The sequence below is a fragment of the Amphiprion ocellaris genome, chromosome 3 (assembly GCF_022539595.1).
Source record: "Amphiprion ocellaris isolate individual 3 ecotype Okinawa chromosome 3, ASM2253959v1, whole genome shotgun sequence".
Classification (NCBI taxonomy): domain Eukaryota; kingdom Metazoa; phylum Chordata; class Actinopteri; family Pomacentridae; genus Amphiprion; species Amphiprion ocellaris.
Window position 1 is genome coordinate 5950847 of NC_072768.1, and position 20292 is coordinate 5971138.

The 20292-nt window shown below is 41.1% G+C and overlaps 1 protein-coding gene across 1 annotated transcript; it reads right to left on the reverse strand.

The window, feature by feature from the left end:
• Window positions 1–93: 93 nt before the first annotated feature.
• Window positions 94–14920, reverse strand: slc1a2b (solute carrier family 1 member 2b). The gene is made up of 11 exons (XM_035944917.2): window positions 14621–14920; window positions 11864–12003; window positions 10021–10173; window positions 9401–9651; window positions 9051–9198; window positions 8319–8445; window positions 7859–8092; window positions 7572–7766; window positions 6598–6732; window positions 6197–6461; window positions 94–4365 (listed from the first exon to the last, which is right to left on the reverse strand). The coding sequence occupies exons 1-11, from the start codon at window positions 14656–14658 to the stop codon at window positions 4294–4296; spliced, it is 1758 nt and encodes a 585-aa protein (XP_035800810.2). The 5' UTR covers window positions 14659–14920; the 3' UTR covers window positions 94–4293.
• Between the last annotated feature and the right edge of the window lie 5372 nt (window positions 14921–20292).

A 20292-nucleotide genomic window follows, 5' to 3' on the forward strand; every position in this document is an offset into this window, starting at 1 on the left:
CTGAAATACAGAAACAAACATGAAATTATGTGATTCTGTGTGTAAGCAGGATGAAAAAAAATGGTAAAAAAAATCCAAACAGAAGCCCAAAGCTTAGTTATGAATCAACATTTATTAGTTATATTTGTATATGTACACCAAAGGTACAACACTTATTGATATGTAGAAACAGATTTTTATGTATACCATAGACCGAGGAAAGAATTCATGTTTTTTTGTTTTTTAAACATTTTTTTCTCTATAGTGTATTCCCCCCCTCCCCACACATACTCTCTGCCTTTACATCAAGATTACAACAGCTTTACAAAGAGGGAAGGCCTAGAAAAGTAAGATGTGGAAAGCACATTGTAGGCAGGAGTGAGACAGGTTATCAGCTCTGTTCAGGAGCTTCTTCAAAAAGACACATTTCAGTAGAAAAGGACAAGCTTGAAGATATATACTGGCTCTTTGTTTGCGTCGATCGGTTTCCATGTACCACTCAGCTGAGCAAGTTCCAGGTGTTTGTGTGTGCATATAGTTTTGTGTAGACAGCAAAAAGGCAAGTGGAGTAAAGGCAGTTTTACCGAGTGGGATTTCTATAAACCTCTTGGATGGCGATGGCACGACAGAAGTCGAATGTGTGAAGATGTGGTACGTAGGAAGGCTAACAGAGAATCTAAAAGATCTAGATGTCCATGTGTTGCAACTTGAAATGCACCAGGTAAACAAAGACGCCTGAGACTAGAATCTTTTCTTTTTTCCTTTGATAAGACAAAATGTTTCAGATGGCTCACCTGAGGAAAGTTGCTCTATACTGTAACAGGCATTTGAATATGATTGATGTTTGTTCTTCCTCTCAGATCAACTACTAGGCTGTGTTTGATTCTTCGCTCTATCCTACATACAGGGCAAATTTGATCTTTTCCTCTATTTGTCTTTCTATTCTCGAACCTTTATCACAGTAATTTCCACCCAAATGACTCATATTGGCCCCCTTTATGAAACCAGAAACTTCCCCTTGCTCTTTTTAAAAAAAATCTTGTTCTTTCTCACTCTTTTTCTTTCTTGTCTTCATGCAAACAGTGTTTTTTTTCAGGATCACTGCAATATCCAGAAAATTCTGCATTGCCACTGAACAGAACAATTATATATTTATGTATGTACAATGAAAATGAATTCACACTGCTTATATCTTCATGGAACAAACATTCAAAACGCTTACATTAGATACAAAAAAAAAGATATTTATATATTGGTGTGTGACAGTTAAGTAAAACAACTAGTTAACAGCTATTAGAGAATAAAAAAAACAAGCAATTTATTACACGATTTCCTCTCTATACATTTCGTCTAATCTAATTTTACTCAGGACATAGATGATTTTTTTCTCTCTCTCTAGAAGATTACATTAAAAATGTCACAGCAATGAAACTATATTCCTACATACCATTTCAATGCCCCCCAAAGAAACAAAAAAGGAACAAAACAAACAAAAAAAACATCTGTTACCTACAATATATACACAAAGTGCAAGGAGGCACTTCAATATATCATGCTTTTAAGATAGTGGTGCAAAAAATAATTATCATTTTTATTTTTTTCATGCTTCTAAAACTGTGAGTTTGAACATAATAGTGGTTCAACACTCAATCCCCATCGGTGACACTATGGTCTGCATTGTCTCCTTACTGGAGAGATGTTTTTTTTTAAATTATTATTATTATTTTCTTTTTTTCCTGAAGATCACAAGGTCAAAAGACGAGGCCTCAAAAAAGCCTGATTACAATTATATAAATGTAGTGACCTTCGAGGTTTCAGAGTGTTTGCATCAGTGTTTGTATGTGTGTGTCTGGAAAAAAACCCAACACAGATGTGTCTGTATGTGTCAGTCTATGCAGTGTGGCGAACACAACACCAAGTGTGCGCTACGGTGTATCAAAGCACACTTGTGTTAATCGAGCTTGGAAACCAAAAAAAAATTATATAAAAAGTACGTGTTTGAGGAACTAAAGGACAGAGTGCTGCACTACCTGTTGTGTTAATGTTCCTACTGTTACTTTAATTTGTTTCGAAGTTGAACACCTTCAAGGCATGGTTGTCATTAAGCACAAAAGAAACAAGAGAGCAGAGAAGGATACAGTGATGAAGACAGAAATCAAATCCACATTACAGAAGTCTCACTCACACAGGCTAAAAAAGATTAACAGCCAGTAGTCCTGCTATGTTTGTGTGTTTGCCACCTTTTTTTTTTTTAAGTCATTTGGTTCTATGAGAGGCTTATATTTCTATTACCTGATGGTTGGCAACATTCTGGCATAATGCATGTTACGGTGTATGTCCATTGTTCTGATCTGAGCTTCCTATAAAACAAAAAAAAGCGCCTTCTCAGTAATATGGACATACAGCTGCAGCATCTAGGGTTTGTAGAAACAGTCTTGAGCTCTGGTGGCAGAAGAAAATATATTGTTTACCTTTATAGGTCTGGCTAAACAAGAAGCTGGCAAGCCTCTCCGAAGAATGTTATATCAATGATCTGTCTCTGTTTGTGCGAGCCAAGAATCTATCTGACAGCTGAGTGCTGCTCTGCTTCTCTCTTGGTTTCTTTTTTTTTTATGTTTCTGCTGGTTCACCTTCTGTGCTCTGTCAGTGTTTAATAATAACTTCTCTCAGATAGTACACTGGTTCACAGGATCATTCAGCCGCTGGAATGTAGTCGGAAATGTGTGTGTGCTTTCTGTTTGTGCTGGGAAACCTCCCTCTCCATCACATTAGAATATTACTCTCTCTGTCATCGTTTGTTTTTAGAGTCAAAGCTTTCAGAAGTTGTGCTGTTAAGAGGCCATTTGTTTGAGGTGAGCAGCTCTAAGGAGCAAGTAAACATTTTAGGGATTACTACATTATTTTTTGTTCCCTGTAAAAGAGTAAACATACAAGCCTGAGTATCTTTTTTAAACTTGGAATGCAGTCGACATGGAAAGATAAGCATGACTGTGATTATGCCACTCATTTAGAATTTAATATTATTGGCATTTTGGCTTCATTTGTGCTCTTTCACTTCATTTGTGCTCTATAAAATCATTCACTTGTGCTCAGTTATGTCATTTTTAAAAATTTATTTCATTCTGAAATTGGTTTAATTTTAGTTTCATTGACATCAAAAGGGTAGTTTTCTGGAGGACATAAAAGGAAAGTACTTCACTTTAGGGCAGTGATTTTCGTAGCTTTAAGTTTTGAGGCTTCATCAGCAAACGTATTAACATCAAACTGCTGCGCCAGCCGGTTAAAATGACGTCAATGGACAACTTAAGAAAACTTATGTTGTGTCATGGAGGCAGTTTAAAGGCCTCTGTCAGTTGATTGATTTCTGCCTGTTTGGTCCCTATAATTGACTTGGTCATGTTTTTAACCTCAGCTCTCTCACTCTATCACACACACAAATTAGTTTCAAATCTCACTCAACAGGTGACACAAAGAAATAAAGTCCCTTTTCTAAACAGTAGACAGAAAATGTGGATAAAAATGGGCTCCGTGATAGGATTTGTGCTTTATAATTCCACTTATTGATAGTGCTTGTAAGTTATGAGGCTCAGCATTGTTTTCCTGTTCACTCTCCTCGACTCTTTTCAACCATTTGCTCGTCCTCAGGGATTATGGATAATATTGGGCAAATATAATTGCATCTAGATGCACTTTAAAGACTCTGACAGGTCAGTTATAGATAAGGAAAAAGCAGCGGCCTCATGCACATATTCTGATGGACCGACAGGGATGCAAAGCAAGGACGTTCAGAACATTACATTTGTTGTCACAATGCTCTAACTTTCATTTGTCCATTGGAAGTTGGTGCCAGTGCATCCCCGTGTTATACTGCCACTTCTTCTCTCTTCATATAAACATAGAACCAGGATGTATTGCTAAAACAGCCTATCTAACATATATTTATTTCTCTCTTCCTTCCCTCCCCAAGCCTTGAAGTATGTTGTGCAAGTATCTGCTATACAGGACATAATTGTGCTCTATCAGGTGAGGTATACCTATATTATCATCTCACGGTTAAGTGAATTAGTATATATATATATATATATATATATATATATATATATATATATATATATATATATATATATCAGTCAGATACACAGTTACAAAAACTTTTTTTAAAGGGACTAATAAAAAAAGAAAACTAAGCTACATTAAAAAAAACAATTAGTAGTTCTGTTCGTGTGACTTTTCATTCACTCCTTTTTTCATATATATAGATCACCAGATAGGAAAGCTTGTGGAGCCCAGGAGCAGGGGATCTCTGTGCTGCCATTATTCATGTTTCCATGGTTCCTCCTCAACAAGCGTGCACTCCGCAGCAGAGCCGTTAGTGGCTGAGGTTACCTGGAAGCAGTTAGCAGGGAGATCTAAACAGTGGATCCAAGGCACAGTTTTTAAAAAAAAAAACACACACACACACACACACACACATTTCTTATCAAACTTGGATAAACTAGCTCATTAAAAGATTCCAGTAATGATTCAATGCTGCCATTTATGAGATATTAAGGTCAAGTATTAGCCAAGCAATGCGATTGGTCAAACAGGCTTGTAAAGCTTATATGAGATGACTGATCACAATTTATTCCAGTGCCATCAGAAAAGCAAATCTATCCAGCTACATCTTTTTTCAAAGCCACATGAGGTAAATGTTTTAGATAACACACATGACTGTAAACATTACTGGCATTGTATAACATACATGCATTTAACTTTAAAGCCAGAATTCAACATTCTTAAAAATTTGTGGTACTTTGGCAATTTAAAACACAGCCTCTGAGGTAGATTTGCTATTTTGCAGCATATAAAAAACTATGGAAGAATACTGCAACTCCTGGACAACCACTGGTGATCATGCTTGTGGGAGTCCTAACAGTGGAGTTTCCTTTACTGACCTGAGAACAGACCACAAATTTACCATGATCACAGACTCAACAGGCAGTTAAAAAAATAAACAAATACAAATAAATAAATTATGATTACAAAATATACACATTGCATGAAAACAAGGTACAAACACTACAGAATGAATGCACTGTTACGGTTTTAGCTACTTTGCAAGTGCTCTACAGCGGTTTTTAAACGGGGTTAGAAACGTGCGTCACGGTGTTTACAGGCAAAACAAAACAGAAAACAGAAGAAAAAAACTGTCATGGTGGAGACTGGAAATAGCCGCTTTTGTGTCACATTTATATGTAAATGTCCACTAATAAATGGAGACTGAGAAAGGAGGATCTAACTTTTCACTATGGACAGATTGCTGGTGTGACAGGTTACCAGCGTTGCTAGGCAACACCCTTCATCCTTTAATAAATGAATAGGCTCATCAGTAGACCTTTTCCACCCTTGTGTGAGTGCGTGTGTCAGAGAACACACACTCTGAACTCTCATATATTATTCTAAAAGCCTGGAATACATTCAGCAGTGGAATTCTAAGTGCTTTATGTTTTACATTATGGGAGCTACTCTGCAGCTCCTCATTTCACAACACGCTTCTGGAAGAAATAGATGGTGTCAAACTGGGAATGACTCATGAACAGCATGGTCGATGGGTGTATGCAGGCAATATATGAACCTCTAATTAGCTCTAACTGGTGACCCTTTAAACAAACCTGTTAAACTATTAAAATTATTTTTAATATAAAGCTCAATATATCACACTCTGCATTAAGCTGAACAAAACTGTAGAAACGTGAATTGAAACTATATTTTCTAAAGATATAATTTTGAAAATGAATGCTGTGTGAACTTTTAATAGATGAGGGGCTGTTAAATAATTCCTCAGGGTCATAATGAGGATTATCTGGCTCTGCCTTTTGAGTTGGAGCCAATCCTCAACAGGTTGCATTCATCAGATTAGGCTAACCATAGAGAGAGAGCTCATTTATCCTTCATTTGTATGCACTGATGTTGAACACTGCTTTGAGCTGAGCTTCAAATTTTGGGATATTCTTTCAACACAAAAGCTGCTATTCCAGAAGAATTAATACATATGTACACATGCACCTGTCGTTGTCTTGAGTGTCAATACTGACATAAAAATAGCAGTGGGTGTATTTGCATTGCCGTGAAACAAAAAGTCAAGCAGACAGAGTCGAGCAAAGGTGCAGGATGAGCATGCCAGAACAGAGAAGTGTTATATACAAGTCTCTATGTCCGTAAGCATTAATTGTACCTTGCATTCATCTACTACGACAGAATTGTTAGCAGTGGCGGTGGCAGTTGTGGTAGCGGTAGCGGTTAAGACGCACTGGTTGGAATTGTTTTCGTGGTGGTTCTTCATGTCATCGTAATAAGACTGGGTCTTCGTCATCATTTCAATGTCGTCAGATTTAGCCATGTGAGCGTCCAGCTCTTCCAGCTCCGCCTTGGACATGTGGTACACGATGCCTGCACCGTAGGAGTCACCCACCACATTCACCGAGGTCCTGAATCGATCCCTGAGGAGACAAACCAGGATCAGAAGAACTTCATTCAATGAGAAAAAAACACGAGGATGGATTTTCAGATGCACGAAAAACAAAAATCCTCATGCAGAAGTAAATGGAAGAGTCATTTTTCTCTTGTCAAACTCACAGCAGCCAGTCGACAGCAACCAGCAGACTGATGTCTTGGGTTGGCAGGCCGACAGCAGTCAGGATCAGCAGCATAGTCACCAGACCGGCACTGGGAATACTGGCTGCCCCAACACTGGCCAAGGTGGCTGTCAGACTGGATGAAAACACAGGAAAGCAGCACTTTGATCACATTCTTCAAATTTCACTCCATCTAACCTCCAAAATCCACTCCGCCACCACCCTTCAGACACCAGTGAACACGGCATTGCTGCATCTCATAGCGACCGATGAAGGTATTCACTCTCTATGGTGCTTGTGTAAAGAGCAAGGGCTGGAGAGCACCAGAGTGGGTCCTGCATCGTTCACAAGGAGAGGTTTAAATGTGAGAGATAGGATATTTAATTTGAGAGTTCATGGATTTATATGCCATAAAAACGTCAGAGTGAAGGTCATCCATCCTCAACTCAGCCTGTTACAGAAGAGCATTTGGGAATGATTGTTACAGACTGAAAAGAAGAGCAAGTGGCCGGTGTTTGTCTTCCTGCCTAACATGAGACACGGCACTGGGCCATGCTGTTCCTTGCTTCCTCCTGGTGGTTTATTTGTTGCGCTGTAAATTTCTTCTCTAAATTAGCTGCTCTGAGCCGTGCAGGTTTTCCTGCACACTGTTAAAAGCCTGCTGAGTTTGTCCTCATTTATTAAGCGCTAACTGAGTTTGCTGAGCCACATTTGCAGGACTCCATTTAAACCTTATTTAAATAGTGGCAGTTACAGCTCTTGCTGTTATGACTAAGAATAGATTTTCTCGAGCTACAGTCTTAAATGGAATCCATTTGAGAAACCTATTTTCATCCAGGAATTGCTCAACCACTGATATGGACATTTTGTTCTTACACTGAACTGTATCTATGGTAAGTTTCAATTTAAACACTCCTGGGTCTTAACTGTGCAACTGAATACATTTCATGTACAAATCACAGGTGTTTCTCTGACCTGACTGTGACAATCTGACCAGGGTCAAGGTGGATGCCGTTCATCTGGGCAATGAAGATGGCAGCCACAGCCTCATACAGAGCAGTTCCATCCATGTTGATGGTGGCACCGACTGGGAGCACAAAACGAGTGACTCTTTTGTCGATACCCAAGTTCTCCTCCAGACAACGGAAGGTGACAGGCAGCGTGCCAGCACTAAGTGGGGACATCAGAAAGAAGAACGTAGATTATACATGTGTATTTATTTGGGTTAATACTAAGGCACATCTGTCAGTATTGATGCCAACCTGGAGGCTGTCCCCAGTGCAGTGATCCAGGCCTGGAAGATGCCCAGGAAGAAGGTGAAGGGGTTTTTCCTGACGATAACAAAGTAAATGCTGGGCAGGAAGATTGCTCCGTGGATGATGAGGCCAATAATCACAGTGATCATGTACATGCCCAGCTGCCTGGCCACCACCTCCAAGTCCTTGATGGAGATGATCTTGCCACAAATCAAACAGGCGATACCGAAGGGAGAATACCTGGTGAGATGAAAAAACACATCTTGTTACTTTAAATCTGGCTTCATATACAGAAAGAAAAGAAATTGTCAAGAAATTTTGACAAATTTTGTTGAACATCAGCATAAGCTTTTAATATGTTTTACTGACTTAATTAGAAATTATAAATTGGCAAAAACAGAAAAAAAATGATTCCTGATTCCAAATGAGATTCAAGAGGTCGATGAAAATCCTAAGTGATACTAACCACATGATCATGATGACAAGTTTCATCACAATCTCGTTGAGGATATTGAAGAAATCAATCATGAGTTTGGCCTTCTCTCCCATCTTGCCCATGCAGATGCCAAATGCAATAAAGAAACCAATCAGACCTGCGACAGAAAATCAGAAATATATCAAAATCTGTGGTGACTCCAGCATCAGGGAATTATTAGTCGGAGATTCTAGGGTTTCTAGTTACAAACATCAGGGTTATTTTGATATTTGCCACTGGAAACGCTTTTTTTTGTAGCCTTGCTAACACCATGACTGCAATGAATGGAATATCTTAGCGACAGTTTTCTGTGAAATTTAGTACAGATTTTATTGGCTTTACATACAACTTTTTTTTGTATTACATTTCCTAAATGTTGGCACTATCTTTGCCTTTGCTGATGGAACATTGCAAATTTCACTACTATGGGATTAATAAAGGCTTATCTTATCTTATCTTATCTTATCTTATCTTATCTTGTCTTATCTTACCTGACTTTAATGGGACCAGTTGGATAAATTCTTGTGACTTCCTTTTTCCATTGTGTTTTTGAGGGAAATGTCTCACAAATTAACACAAAACATTTTATTTTGCAGCAGCTACACTTGTGTATTTCTGTGCCAATTAGCATCAGTTTGCATGGTAAAATGCAAAATGTAGATGTGAACATGCTAAGAAAATACAACACTGTGTGTGTTTTCAGTTGAAATAAGCGCTACGCACCCAAAACATTCATGCCACTTTTGAACTGCAGTGACTTTTTGATTATGAACTGAGGCTCCTTGGTAATGTTAGCCACCAGGCCCTCCACGGCGGTGGCATTGACGTCCTCTTCAACGATCACCTCCACCTTCTTCGTGACCGTCTGAATCTGAAGTAACACAGTAAAAGATATTAAGCCAGATGACTGACGAGCTATAAAAGTGCTTATGACACATTGTTATTGTACATGTGCTTCCTTTTTTGGTGTAGCTTGTATTTCTCTGTTAATAAATCCAAACACAAGCCAGTGCAACTTATAATCCCATAAAAAATTTTGCCACTCATCTGAGAAAGTAATATCACAAACAGACCTGTTGGAAACAAGCCTGCACCAGGTTCTCTGGGAACAGGTTCCTGATCAAATCAAAGAAGGCATCCAAGCTGGACACGTCATCATTTTTCTCGCCCTCGCCCAGATTCTCCTTCAGTTTGGGGTTGCCAGGGTGGATAACTAACACCAGGATGACTCCCAGGATAGCAGCAATAACAGTGGTGGACATGTAGTAGACCATAGCTCTGGTGCCCAGGCGACCGCTAGATTTGGCGTCCAGACCGGCCAGACCTGCACCCCAAAACAAGCAAGATGATGTTTACCTGATAAATATTTGGTCATATTGAATGGAAATGTTGACTCAGCACTGTTGGGGCATGAGGGAAGGAAGCAAACACCACTAGGGGATTACATCTGGGTGTTTGATGATGTCAATTATGACTTCAGAATCAGAATTACAACAATGACAAGTCTTTTTTTAATCTTGTTCTTTTTTGGCATTACTGCAGAGAAAGGTGTAGATGAAGAACTGATTTGCTTTTAGAATGAAACTCATCTATGTTCAAGTCGGTAAACCTTAAAAAGACAAAAAAAAACTGGCAATTTATTGAAAATGTCCAATATTCTTCATGCATTTCATTGTGATCGGTCACACTGCACCTGTGATTAAACTGGAGATGATGAGTGGCAGGATCAACATCTTCAGCATCCTCATCAGGATGTCTCCAGGAAAAGCAATCACCATGACAATATCTGGGTGGATCGGGGAGGCGACACGAAGCAACATCCCTGCTACAGCTCCCAAGATCACACCTGGAGTGCAAGAAGAAGTGGGAGTGAGTGAAAAGGTGAATATGGAATTGATTTAAGAAAATATATTACCTGTGAAGAATATTTTTTTAAAACATGTGTCTTGGACTGTATTCTGTCCTACTGAGATTAATTCAAACCAACAAGTGATGCTCTGATGATTTGTCCTTAAAGACGTCTTAATAACTGCCCCATCGTCTTATCAACTCAGCAGTTTGGAGCTGTACGAGAGCCTGTCTGCAACATCCTTTGGGAGGACGGTGGGCTGTGCAGATAAAACGGGAACCTGCTAAGAGAGCGTAAAGCTCATGGAGGATTAAGATCAGATGCCTTTGAAGCAGGGTGGGAGGAGGCAGCATGTCAGATTCCCTGGTGAAGCATTTGTAATCTCTGCAAACCCGAAACACTTTCCAGGATTTTTTTTTTTCACTTTGTGGCAGGGAAAGTAAAAAAGGCCAGGATTCAATAAAAGATCATCTCAAGCTCACTTTGTACCTCACTGAGCTTTTTTTGCTTCCTTATCTATCTCCGAACCTCTGTCCACCTAGAAGGCTGAAGAAGAGTAACATTTTAAAGACCAACTCTTCTCAAACTAAATCTTTAGTGACCCTGAGAGTCATAATGTCTTCTTCTAACTAGCAGTTCTGTTCCTGCCACACACTGGAAGTAAAGTTGACCTCCGTGTGCTCTCACCCCCCTCTGCCCGGTGGTTGGCCTCTGTGTCCGTCTGTCTTAGCCCAGACAAAACCGCAACATCCCCCCGGGGCTGCACTTCCTCTGCCAAAGATAATACAGGCCTGATATGTTGGTTAATAACACACATTGGAATCAAAAGCCCTCCAGCTTGAAAAAAACAAAACAAACAAAAAAAAACCATTGTAAGCTGTCCGCTGTGCTTCAATCTATCCTCCTGGTTCTAGCAGCATCCTGTGGATTCTGCACACCCAATGGTTTTGGATGCCACTTGATTTCCTGTGCCTCTCTTTGGCCCATTTGCAAGTTCCCCATTCAGACTCTTATCTGCCAAGTGACAGATGATCAATGATCATGCTGGCTCACTTGCTTTTCAAGAGTCCTGCCAAGTGGCGTGAGATGTACACATCAAACACCCAAACATGAAAGCAGATAAAGATTAAGTAAGTTAAATATGCACACATACATGCATTTATATAAGCTTATAGACTGTCCTTGCTGAATGCTGCAGAGGGGCCACATAGCTGTGAGACACAGCTAAGTGTAAAAGAAAAATATATCTGCTGGTGAAACAAATCTAATTAAGACCTAACCAGAAATTGCATCACTACCTCTGTGCCCTTTCCCTTCTATTTTTTCATTAAATCTCGCCCCCTGCAGCGCAATGAGCCACTGCTATAACACCACGCAGTACTTATCATGCATCGCCAGAGGCTGTTTGGGTGTCCAGTGCTGCCACAGAGCATTTGATAGCAACAGGTGGCACAGAACTGGGGAAGGTCAGAACACCCAGTCATCTTACTGTCTGGTACACTGAGCACAGATGGCATCTCCTCTTCACGTTACAAGGAAGCTGCATAATTGAGCTCTGAGTTAACAGAAGCTCAGTGGTAGTCGGCGTCTATCTTTAGCATGTTGTGCTTTCTTTTCTTTTTTTTTTAACAGGTCCTTAAGGTAAAAAAGCAATGAAAGAGAAAAAAGTGATAATGAGGTGACTTACCGAGGACGGTGAGTGTGAGCAGAAGGTTCTTGAACATTTTGGAGCAGATTTTGGCACATTTCGACTGAGGCCTGGCCTCAATGGGCTCCAGGTGACTCTCATGCATCCTCACCTCCACTTGTTTAGGCATACTGTTGGCACTGCGACAGAGAGGAAAGAGCAAATGAGAGGGTTGTTAACTAAATGCAACACCATCCAGCCGAGCCCCTGGCAAAAACACACTCTTGGCCATACAACACATTATTCATCGGCACACATCACACGGTCATACTGTGTCATGTGTGACCCCTGTGAGAAAGAACAAGGCTCTGTTGACTTTAGGGCGACGTTACATAGAAAACAGATCATTCGGCTGTGCATAATGTCTCTGAAAACCGTGATGAGTTAAAAAGAAAACACTGCATAATGAAAAATGTTAAGCATTCAAGTGAAGCCAAGCTGTCACTCCGACACCGTTCATGGTTACTATAGCATCCAACAGATGGAAGCTGACGACAAGCCCTTTGGTGTGATTCTTCAGACATGAAGCATCTCAAGTCCGTTTATTAAAAGCTCACTGCGGGGATCTCTTTAGAGCGGAATTTGTTACAGATTTCTGTGAAGAAGTTGCTCTATATTTGCACAAAAAGAAGACTGTTACAACTGCTACAATATAGAGATTCAGCAGGACTTGAATTAAAAAATGCACAGAATAGTGAAGCTGTAAGAAATTTCGAATGCATATTCCAAGTTCACTGACATGAAGCAGACATTAAACTAGACTACTGTGTGGTGAACAAGTCAAATAGGTGGAGAGACAAAAATTAAAGCAAGAAAATGGCAAAAAGACAAAATCAGTTTAGACTTACACCCCCTCTTACCATCTCTCTGTGTGTCTCTCTCTCTGTTGCGAATACAGGGGAATTATTTTTAGAATCACTCCATACAATAGCAGGAAGAGCAGGCGCAGCGTAATTAATTGAATGAAAAGTGATTTCCCATTACAGACAGCGTAGAGCAGTTTCCTGCCGTCCCATCGAGGTGTGAATTGATTTGTTAACGAGAAGAGAGCCAGCTGTGTCTGTCACATGCCAGTTAAGCAGGTGTTCAATAAGTCAGCCGGAGAAAACGGACTCAGGAAGAGGAAGAGAAAGAGGCGCCATAGCTTTGCATTCATCATCTCGGCAACAAGTTGCAGGGAACAATGTATAAAATTAGACTGCTAGTTTTGACATCTTTTTTTTTGTCTGCCCTGTCATTCATCCCCCAATGAGCGTATGAAAGTGACTGCTGTGACGGATTACAAAGAACAGCAAAGAGGAAATAATGTGACTGTGACCTTTAGCCTCACCCCGGGGATCACGGCCTAAAACACACAAATGGAAGCTTGAATGGTGAAGTTCATTTGTTTTTGTCCTCAAACCTCCTCCCCTCGTAGCTCACGATGAAGTCACAACACTTCAGAGATATTAATCATGTCGGCTGTCAAGCTTTTTTTGAAACTTGATCAAAGGCAGTGACAGTGAGCTCAAATCAATAGGCCACATTTGGTGAATTTCCTCTCAACCAAAGGGGTCTTCGTTGTGTTATTGTTGTTGTGTAAGTAGTCCCTGATGATTCCACATGAACAAACACGCACGCACTCACACACTTACACACACACACCTCCCCCAGCTTTGTGTATTGCGGCGTTGAAAGCTTGGCTATAGGAAGACCACCTGGTCAGCTTCCAGGCACACAGATGGACCAGTCCTATCTCCGCTTATTAATTTCAAAGTGAAGTGTGAAACAGCAGGAAAATTACAGCCACATTATTCTCGACCTTCCGAGTTTATTTCAAACTTCACAGAAAAGCTGGAGGAATTTGTAGAAACCGCAGAAATAAAACGCTGGAAAAAATTAGCACCAGTAAAAGTAATCCCATTCCATAAGAGTGATGAGTGCAGTTAATTGAATTTCCCCCCTTTTCCCCTTCACCCTTTCATTATTTTTAGCACTAAGGGAGGAAGCAGGCAGTATTCTGTCATGATCCTCTCATTAGCACTTCTCTCACCAAGTCAGAGACAGATGAGAGAGCAGGTTGGTGTGACCCAGTGATGGATTAATATGACAATGTACAGTACAGAGCAATCAGAGAACTATAGATTTCACATCAGAGCAAAAGTGTTGTCTTTATGTTATAGAGCAATTTTCCTCAATAGAAAATTCCTCTTGTTGTACATAATCTTAGCTTTGATTAACATTTCATGAGCTTCGAATTAATTCTCTGTGCCCCAGCTAATAACTCAGAGATATTAAGCTTCAAAGTTTGCAGCATCCATTGACTTAAATGGGTCTGGGCGGCTTCTTTTAGAAACTGTGAATGCAAAAAATGTCACTGAGATGATAATAGAGACTCATAAAGAAAGTTTATTTGACCATAATCGGATTTGACCAAAAAAAACTGTTGAGTGGAAAATCATAATTCAGACGATGTAGAAAAATGCAGATGCACACAGTTTCTCCTCCTCTAATGGGATCATCCTTTAAACCGGTTAATCTTGGCCAAGGGCTTAGTCAGATTAATTACATTACAGGGTCGTAAAGCCATGAAGAATTAATGAAGGTCTTAACAAAACTACACCTACCCATATCGCATACAATCTGCACAGAAAGAAGGTTAAATTCCTCATTCACTCACACGCTTTTATAGCAAAACTTTTCAATTCTGCATGAAAAATACATTGTAACGTGAGTTAAAGTATAAAGAAACTAAAACTGTAAATGCACAGTACTTACTTCATTTCTGGGGGAGTTGAGGTAAGTGCTATATACATTGACCAGTATCAAATCTCCAGCCTTTGGTATTTAAGAGCGAACTAGCACAAGAAATGATTAGAGGGATCACAACTGCTCCATCCAAAAAATAAAAAAATAAAAAAATTGTTGCCAGATGTCAGCAGGATAAGGTCCCAGGTACAACCAGTGGCCGGAAACAGCAGAGCTCTGCTGACAGCTAGCCGCTCTCAGCTGTCCACCAACTCGCCCAAAAGCATCCAGAAAGGAGCAAGTCAACACAGTCCAGACGAGGGACCCAGTCACAGCCACGGCAACCTGAATTGCCCCATCCTGATGTCTGCAGAACCCCCCACCCCCCTCCTCAGCCCCCACCCCCCACCCCCCGACTTCATCACCATCAACACCCACCAATAGCTACAAAACACATGCAGACACACATCCAACAACTCCTGGAAGTAAATCAATAACAATAAAAATTTTTTTAAAAAAAACAGAAGTGGAGGGAGGAGTCAGCATCTGAGCTTAAGAGTCAAATCCCTCAGGGTCCCTCCATGCCCTGGACACTGTAATCCCCCCTCCCCAGCACCTACCACCCCACCCGAGAGCATGCTTCCACCCTCATCCAGATACCATGGATAGCGCTGGAGAGGCCAGGCTGCTGGGGATGAGCGTGATGATGCCTGCTAATGGCACAGTGCAGACAGTAGTGCTTTGTAAGTAGCCCTTTTGCAGTAATGACAATGGAATGATGGCTGGAAGATTTAACGTCCATAATGTTGCAGTTTGAGCTCATCCCGATGGACAGTAGATAAGAGGTTACTGGTGATTAAGTGAACATATATCATGAGGGGTATTTTCGCTGTGTGTGTGTGGGTGTGTGCATAAATGTACACATAGTAAAAAACGAGCTACGAAATAACAGATTCAAGTCACACACATACACTCCAACATATAGATTTACATATCCCCACTATTCAGTGGAACTCCAAAGCACAAATGACCTATGTGATTCATGTGAGGATGGTGTCACACTGATTTCCCTCTAGTGTCCCAGCAGCATGGGACTTCACATCGGATTGAGCAGTATCACATTATTCTAATTAGGGAAATGTGTTGGAAAGCTATTTCCTCTTCAAACAAATGACCAACCGCACAACAAAAGCCAGAGGAATGCCATCTCCGTCTGCAAAGGTTGTGTCATGAGAAATCACTCATCCTAAATCCCTTGACATGTCATACTCATTCAAAAGGCTCTCTCAGGGAAAAAAAAAAAAAAAAAGTTTTCGGGATGAGAGCAAGGCACCAGGACAGAGAAGAAGGGGTTACAAGAGGGGGAGAAAGAGGGACACTCGGGGAGAAAAGGGGGTACCGGGGTCACACCAGCACCTCTCAGCCAAAAGAGGGGCCTGTGTGAGGGGAAGGCTGAGGCAGCCATCCCCTGCTCTTGGCTGGTACCATGTGAAGCTCTCTGCTTCCTCTCTCTTCCTTCTGAGGGCCTTTGTTTCACACGCAAACAGTGGCAGTGGCCCCAACTCGGCCGGCCAAGCGCTGCATCCAAACTGGCAGGGGCGAGAAAAGAAGGGAGGGGGGGATTTCGAATGGGAGGGGGTGCGAGGGTATAGCGAGGGGGGGAGGAGGAGGGCAGTGGGCATGTCCAGAATGCCAGTTCTTTCAGGCCACTGATGTCATGCCTGTGCCCACCGTGGGAGAGCAGCGGAGGGACCAATGCGCCCCTTTCTCTTTCCCCCTCCACAGTCTCTTTTTCCAGGATGAATGAATCTTTCAGAAGCGGCAGCCCATTGTGTCCCATAATCGACGGCGATTATCCCGATTTTATGCAGCCTTCCCAGTGCGAGGAGGTTCCCTGAGTGCTGGCATTGAGGGCCGCCGCGATGCAGCAAGGACCACGAGGGGTTGTCCTAGCAACACTCTGTGGCTTAGAGAGAAGGGGATGAAGGGGAAAGAGGAAGCTCACAGCCACACACATCCCCAGCACACAAACACACAGCCCGCACACACACCATGTAAAGATGAAACATGGCTTTAAAGATTAGCAAAGAGAATGACATATTTATCTTTGTCTTCCACAGAAAATTTGATTTCACAGACGAAGAAATAATGAATCTTTCAAATGCTTTCACGAACTTCACAGGACGTTTTTCAAATTGAGCGTTTTTGGTGTTTCGTTGCATAATTAACGAGATGCTGTCACATGATTTGCCATACAGTGCAGCTCTGCCATTCACCACATGTGCTTACATAATAATCAACATGTTTGCGTTGGAGACTGGTGTGTGTGGTTACACTTGTCTAACTCAGGTTGTTGTGGTCCATGCGATAGCACAGAGGGAGATGTAAATGAGAATACAAGTTTCCCACTGGTCTCTCGAGGGGCCCGATGCCCGTTCTCATGATTGGCGCATCACAATATACTCGGAGGTAAAGACAACTGGAGCTGGGCCAGGCTCCGGATATATCTGGCCCCTCTGGGCCTCACAGCCACTTGCATTACAGTGGGAAGAAACGGGCTCACACATACTGGCTGCCTAGGAGCTGTGAACCCTCCTCAGCAGCCCCCTCCAAAAGGAAGCTCTCAGCAAACACTTCAGGTTGTGCTGTGCATAGGAAGTGGGAGATAAATTCCAGCATGTGAAGAAAGGGAAGCTTTGTCACTCTACGCCTCTCGATTTTGTATCCCTGGATGGTCGTTGGGATGAAAACACTCAGTGATAGTGATAGACAGCAAAAAAAAGTCACCAAACTTTGTCAAAATCAAAAACCAAATCTATATCAATGTTATGCTTTCCCTTTATCCTGACTGTGCTTTTTTTCCCCAACAACTGGCCAAATTAACCTACCTAACAATATACAAGTATTTTATATCTCCCTCTGATCTGCAAAACAACAATTAATTGTGTGTATGCACATATTTCTAGTTGGAATCCACTAATCCAGAGCACAAATTGCACTGGGTGGATCTTTGTTTCCTACACCAGATGCTGCATGTTGCATCACTGTTGGTGAATCTGAACCTGTATTCTCTGGAACTGGTTAATTTTAAAAGAGTAGAAGCACAGAATGTGTCAGTGGTCCACTTGAAAGCTGTCTAGAACTACTTCCAAGTGAACCCTGGAGTGAGAATACAGTCTGATCAAAGGCTGGCACAAGGCCAAAGGAGCTTCACATTGAATGAAGCAGATTTTTCCTGATATTCACCCAAGTCCTCTCCACACTGTCACTCAGTGTTGTTGGACTGAATTAAAATGCTAATCAATGAACGCAGAGCAAGTGACACAGTCTTAAGGACGTGAAACTGTAATACCAAACAATATGTCAATTTGTACACCTAACTGCTTGTGTGAGGTTTAATTTAGTGTACACATGTTTTTCTTTCATTGGAGCAAAAAATATATACTTTGAACATTTTAAAAGACTGACTAAAACACAATCAAATTACACTAGTTGGCCGATCAGATGAAACCCCAGCTAGCCGTCAGCTAACCTAATGTTAGCTGATTTTAGTTAGCTATCACAATGGTGGGGGAAGAAACAACACACAAGGAAAACTAATTTAAAAGAAAGTGTTTTCAAAAGACAAACAGGTAAAAGTAAATTAATTCAAATTGAATCAATGTTCTGATTAATTGGTTGCATATTCATGTACAATTTGTCCAATAAACAGCTGTTTGAAGTCATTTATTTCACTTATTTGGTGGGCATAAGTTATTCAGTGTTTGCAATGCACCTCTTAAAGCAGAAAGACATAGAAACTGTATATCTAAAACTTCAGTATTTGTTTATTGAATTGTCACAATATTAAACAATGCTATTGCACATCGCAGATATTTCTTATACAGTTAGTAATAATCTGTCATGTGACAGTTTGGTTATTCCACATAAGACGCTTTTTAGCGATTTACAAAGACAGTACTTTTTATCTATGAGTAAAATGATGTGTATACAGAGGAATATATTTATACATGGCATATTATCCAATCAATTGCAACAAAAGTTGATTCTAAATTTTTATGTTTTTATTTCAGTAACTGCTGCAAATACTTCATTTTGACCATGACTTCTCTGCTATTGACTGATTTAAGAGCTCATCCCTGGGGACTGTAAAGGGCCATCCTTGAAAACATTTGGGCAGTCTGCCCTGGAAGGTCTGAGCCGTCCAGACTGATGCGGGGTGCGGGGCAGGTATTCAGTACCACGGCCAGTGACACAGCCTCAGGCTTTAGCACAGGTCAAACTGAAGGAGCTGCTTTTAAAAGTTGAAGAAGTCAGCATGTGACGTCACTGTCAGCACTGAGGCTATGCACAAAATGATAAAAATGATCTCCACACAGATGAGCATTTTAGCCATATTCAAGTCATAATCTCAGTCCAAACTAACAAGCCAGAAAATGCACGATTACTCACTGGGCATGCACATGTTGGTGTAAACAGGATGCAAAATACAGAATTGAACTGTGCAGCAGCTGCTAGCATAGACAACAAGCTACCAAAAGCCATCACAAGTCACACCTATAACTTTAATTAAGATTCTTGCAACACCATTCTACAAATGATACATGGAAGTTCAAGTTTTCACATGAATCCATACACTGGGAGAAGTCCAGTAGCAGTTGCACTAATGACCACTAATCTCCTCTCCAGCTACTTTCCTTGTTGAGCAATAATTTGCAAAATGCTTCATCCATTGTATGTAGTATCTGCAACATTCAGTTTTCCTCCTTTCAACGCATTTTCCATTTTTTATCATTATATTTTACAGTCAGTGTTCGTCTCCATCCTGGCAATTTGTAAATGAACCATACGTGCCTGTCTCTCAGCATCCTCTAAGGTTTCCCTTTGTTTAGCACAACGCTTTGTGTCCATAATGAGGCAGTCATTACAGAGTGTCTCTGTGAGTCCTGAGGCGAGTGTTGTAGTCTGCATATGCCTCTCAGATGTGACCAGTCCCACCGTAATTATGCCCTAACAGTCCATTATGCCGGGGTGTGATTGTCACAGGGCTGAATTAGGTGATTTAAATTCATCTGGATAATATCTGAGAGGGACTTCAGTTTGATGGGATCTAATTCAATCACATTCTACTCCACAGATGAAGCTACAGCTACGTTTGAGTCTCTGTTTTTGAGAATAAAAAAGAGGGCACATCAAAGCAAGCTGTTCTCAAACCTCTGACATTGCATATTTCAGCTTTTACAACCCTCATTCTTCCTCCAGCATGTTTTAAGAGTCTTAACTATGATGCCGTGTTTTCATCTGGATGTTTCTAAGCTGCATCCAAAAGGATTTTGTTACTACTCGTCCTGGATCCCCTATTCCCAGCCCCCATGCCCTGCCTGCAGCTGCACACATGAAAGGTCAGTAGAGAAAAGAAGATCATCCATAGTCATGTGAGATTTTCCCGCTGCACCTCTCCAGACCTCCTCCATCAGATGACGGCTTGCACACCTACTGCACTCATCTCTCATCGCTCTCCTCCTATAGCTGCTCGTGCGTTCATGCCGGCTGCATATGAAAAGGCGCTACAGTACTATCATTAGCAGAGGCGCATCTGTTTAACAGAACTTGCGATATAGCAGCACACAGCTTTTGATGGCTTTGGTCCGATCCCCACAGGAGCTCATTAAATCAGCCAGTAAGGCAAGACCACCCCACCC

Coding starts and splice junctions, on each gene's coding strand:
- slc1a2b (XM_035944917.2), bottom strand. CDS start 14,658: ATGTATATAGCACTTACCTCAACTCCCCCAGAAATGAA. Junction 10,174..11,863: donor GCTCACACTCACCGTCCTCG/GTAAGTCACCTC, acceptor CTTGCACTCCAG/GTGTGATCTTGGGAGCTGTA. Junction 6,733..7,571: donor GGTCAGATTGTCACAGTCAG/GTCAGAGAAACA, acceptor GTTTTCATCCAG/TCTGACAGCCACCTTGGCCA.